Here is a 4,729-nt window from a genome sequence, read left to right on the forward strand (position 1 = left end):
TTTTTAATTTACAAAAGGTAGGCTATGTTTATTAGAATCACACACAGTTGACTGTCTCAGTGTGACTCAAGACCACAAAAAACCCATTTCTCCTTCACTTCTGAGTCCTGGGTTTAAGACCTATACCAGCAGGCATACTGCTTGGGGTCCATTCACAGGTTTACAAGTTTTTCATTGAGGGCAATCTGTGACTGTGTGAGGTTGGCCAGGTAGGTCACCATCAGCAGGTCATTGATGTTGCTGTTGAGCATGGTCTCGAAGTCATCAGGAACTATTTTGGGTACTTGGTTAACCAGGCTCATCAGGAAGCGGCCCACAGTATTGTCAGCTGACACCTTTCCAGACAGTACATCCTCTGCATATTGCAACACTGTGCTCAGGGCATCCTGGATGTGAGCTGATGCCCCTCCTACTTGCTGTAAGTCACTTGAGAGTCCAATCACTCTGTTGGGGCTAAAGCAGGTCTTCAAGATCAGGTCAACTCCAATGCGTTCAGGTCATAGTATGCGTATTTCACTGTCAGAGGTGTGAACATCACTCCCATGGTCCTCCCAGGGACACCCATTAAAGTACTGACATAGGCTTTGATGCTCATGCGGCCATTCTGGAGACTTGTGTCCACAGTGAGGTGGATGGGGTTGGGGGCCTCTCGGCTGTAGTACTCATGGATTAGCACAGAGTGCTCTGTGATGTCATGGCCTGTAGCGTACCAGCCCAGGATGAGCTCATTTCGAGAAACTTTTTTATGCAATTCATACGTGTTCTTAGCAACCATGTCAACAGCCACTTCATCTTCTGACTCATTGTGTGGCACTGAAAAGCAATTGGTGACCTCCACTGAGTGCTTGTCGACAGTTCCCAACAGGGTCCCGATAACTCGGGCAGCACCCTCATTGCGTCTCTCGTAGCTGTCCACAATGGAGGCCAAAATGACTGGGTGCAGCCTGACCACGCGGCCGCCGGGGAAGGGCCCTGGGAGAGCAGGACCAGGCAGAGCGGGCGCTGGGGTCTGCGCTGGAGCTTGCGCTGAGGCCCGGGTCTGGCCAGGAACGGCAGTTGTAGCCGCTGCTGCTGCCGCAGGGTATGAGGATGCGGCTGGAGCCGCAGCGGGAACCGGAGCCGCAGCCGGTGCTGGCATTGGCGCTGGGACTGAGACTGAGGCCGATGCTGGTGCCGCCACCGGGGCTGTGGCTGGCGTGGCCGGAGGAGCACTTGCTGATACCACCGGTGTGGCCATCTTGTCGAGAAAGGAGGCAGGAGCGGAAATGATCATGTGTGTTTTTACAGCTATCATTTGTTATCCACACTTTTACTATCATGTTCAACAATTGAATAAAATCAGATAACTTTTTAGGTGAGTCCCTGTCTATATAAACTCTTGCTATTCATACTGGAGCTACATTCATTTAGATAGTGCTCTCCCTCCTGAGTCAAGCTCGGTGCTTGACTCTCCCTATCCAAATCAGAAGCCAAAGAGACTTGGAAGGTTCCGGCAGTCAGTGTACACAAAACACGCACCAAGCTTTTTGTTTAGCCATCTCTAGTTATCTCTAGTGGGTGTAATAACGAGAGACGTTTACTTTTCAAACACATTGCTGTGGTGGTTTAAGTTTTACAAGCATGTTTACATAACTAATTTTTATAAAATACACCTGTTGCTGATACCTCTTGTCCCTGTCTTGATAACCATCACCCAGATTTGCAAAGGAGGCCGTGCTCAAATATTTGGAAACTTATGCCCTCAGAGAGATGTCCCCCAGCCTTGTTCCTCTCGTTCCTGTTTAAAGATTGTGATGTCACTGGATCTTTCCCTAGGGTGGCCCCTGGTTTGCCAGGCTGGACACTCCTGTGTTGAAGATGCATCAACCCATGTACTGCATAAATGTTTTAGATTTTACTGTGAAGCAAACAATTCACTCCTCAGACCCTCAGTCACCTAAGGCCACATCTCAACTTGAGGTTCGGCTTCTCTGGTCCTAACTGGGACTTATCTGACCCTGACAGGAGATAACTTCAGTAGGAACTTTCCCTAATAGCGAGCATGCACGCTTCAAATTGGCTTGCCCTAAAGGTAACATTTACTCATTATAATGGTAAAAAAACATACCCCAGGGTGGCGATTTCAGACATTAATAAGACATGTGATATATGTACTAGCATGTATCACCATAGGGCATGTGCGCCCAGGAGACCACCCAAAACATGCTTGCTAGTAACACCCCTTCACAACCCCTTTCATGAATAATCATACAAGACCCTCATAAGGGAGCTTCCCCAGCCGATCAACGCTGTCTCTTTTTCCAAGCAGCCCGCTCTGACTTGGCTTTCAGAGTGTACTGTCTCTTTAAATGAACTCTGCAGCTGCTTCACTGTCACTGCTTACTTCTTGGCTGAATTCTTTCCTCCAAGAAGACAAGAACTGAAGACCCCACACCAATGGTAACATTACCAACTCTTTCTCCTTTTTCTCTGGAGCTGGTGCTCAGATGGTGAGAGACCTGTGCTAAGGGTCCTAGGGTGGGAGCCTGTTTGCCCCTGTCTGGTCCTCAGCAACATCCTTGGTCAGCTGCCTGGCAACAGCTGTCAATTACCAGAGGGAACAAGTGATCAGCACTAGAGTCGATCACTTCACAGAGGAGCTGAAGTGGACGGGGTCAGCTCAGGTCTCCTGGACCAGGGAAGGAATATCCCATGATGTCAGGTCAGTGTCTTCACTACCTTGGAGGCACCTCTTCATAGACTGCAGGGATCATTAGGTAAAAATGCAGCCTGTTGATTTTTACACCTTGCTGAAAATCTTTGCTAATAGCAATCTGTTAGCTGTGACAGTTACCATTGTTTTTTATTTTTCGTTTTGTTGCTTATTACTGAAGATATTCTACAGAGCTTTAAAGCCTCCTGCAGTAAGAAACTAGTAAAGAAACATACTGTTTGGAGAAAGGAAAATTACCCACAATTCTTGTTCTCTAAGGTGCATGGTTATCATTCCAACAGCCGTTCTCAGCAATGAACTGAGCTCAGATGTGTTTCATTCCCTTAGTATTTTAATCCTCTCCTCCGCTCTCAATTTTTCCCATGAATCGGGGGAGAGGGGTTTGGAGGGATGTCTCCCGTCTTGGGCCCACAGATTTTGAAGTTCAAGTCAGAAGCTCCAGTGATTGCCTGTGTGTAGTAATCAGGGGGTGAGACAGATGTGGGGTTAGTAGTCTTTCCTTCTCTGTACCTCTGGCAGCCTCTCTCCTTAAGTTGGGGCTTCATGGAGTCCCAGAACTTTGAACCTGAAGTAGTGTCAGCAGCCATGCTGCAGCTGGAGTCAGGCCAAATGTTGGTCTTTCTCCCTCGTGACTGGGATGCTTCGAAAAGCCAAACAGGCAGGCTTGGAGAGCGTGTACTTGTGCAACTCAAGGGTATCTTGAACCATTTCATTACATTGTGTGTGTGTGGGTGTGTACGCACACACGTGTGTGTTGGGAGGACATATAACAGCCTCAATGAGGGGTGATTGACATGTAGTAGAAGGACTTGTGCACCCGTGAAACCATCACCATTATCAAGACAGCGAGCATGTCCATCCCCCATAGATTTTCTTGTGCTCCTTTGTGATCCCTTCCTCCTGCCTTTCCTGCCATGCTCCACCCCAAGTAACCACTGATCTGCTTTCCATCACAATATATAGATTGGCAAACTACTTATAATACCAATTCTAATCTCATCAGGTGTGGGAGAAAGAAAGAGATCAGACTGTGACTGTGCCTACGTAGAAAGAAGTAGACATAAGAGACTCCATTTTGTACTGTACTAAGAGAAATTCTTCTGCCTTGAGATGCTGTTAATCTGCAACCCTAGCCCCAACTCTGTGCTTGCAGAGACATGTGCTGTGTTGACTCAAGGTTTAATGGATTTAGGGCTGTGCAGGATGTGCTTTGTTAAAAAAGTGCTTGAAGGCAGTATGCTTGTTAAGTCATCACCATTCTCTAATCTCAAGTTCCCAGGGACACAATACACTGCGGAAGTCCGCAGGGACCTCTGCCCACGAAAGCCAAGGCATTTGGCTTGTTTCTTGGACAAGAACAAGGCATATTGTCCAAGGTTTCTCCCCATGTGATAGCCTGAGATGTGGCCTCATGGGAAGGGAAAGACCCGACCGTCCCCCAGCCTGACACCCATAAAGTGTCTGTGCTGAGGAGAATTAGTGAAAGAGGAAGGCCTTTTTGCAGTTGAGATACGACAAAGGCATCTATCTCCTGCTCGTCCCTGGGAATGGCATGTCTCCGTGTAAAACCCGATCATATGTTCTATTTACTGAGATAGGAGAAAACTGCCTTATGGCCGGAGGTGAGACATGCTGGTGACAATACTGCTCCTTAATGCACCGAGATGTTTGTGTAAAGTCAAACACAAATCTGGCCTACATGCACATCAAGGCACAGCACCTTTCCTTAAACTTATTTATGACACAGAGATCTTTGCTCACATGTTTTCCTGCTGAACCTTTCCGCACCCTACAGTCCTGCCACATCCCCCTCTCCGAGATGGTAGAGATAGTGATCAATAAATACTGAGGGAACTCAGAGACCAGTGCCAGTGCGGGTCCACTGTATGCTGAGTGCCGGTCCCCTGGGCCCAATTTTCTTTTTCTATACTTTGTCTTTGTCTTATTTCTTTTCTCAGTCTCTCCTGCCACCTGACCAGAAATACCCACAGGTGTGGAGGGGCAGGCCACCCCTTC

At 47.8% G+C, this 4,729-nt stretch overlaps 1 protein-coding gene across 1 annotated transcript; it reads right to left on the minus strand.

The window, feature by feature from the left end:
• LOC139359487 (eukaryotic translation initiation factor 3 subunit F-like) lies at positions 1-1,252 on the minus strand. The gene is given in 2 exon segments (XM_071082532.1): positions 1-496; positions 499-1,252. Coding segments are annotated over 2 exon segments (1,083 nt in total). The 5' UTR covers positions 1,238-1,252; the 3' UTR covers positions 1-152.
• Between the last annotated feature and the right edge of the window lie 3,477 nt (positions 1,253-4,729).

The sequence above is a fragment of the Macaca nemestrina genome, chromosome 17, assembly GCF_043159975.1.
Source record: "Macaca nemestrina isolate mMacNem1 chromosome 17, mMacNem.hap1, whole genome shotgun sequence".
NCBI classification, from domain to species: Eukaryota; Metazoa; Chordata; class Mammalia; order Primates; family Cercopithecidae; genus Macaca; species Macaca nemestrina.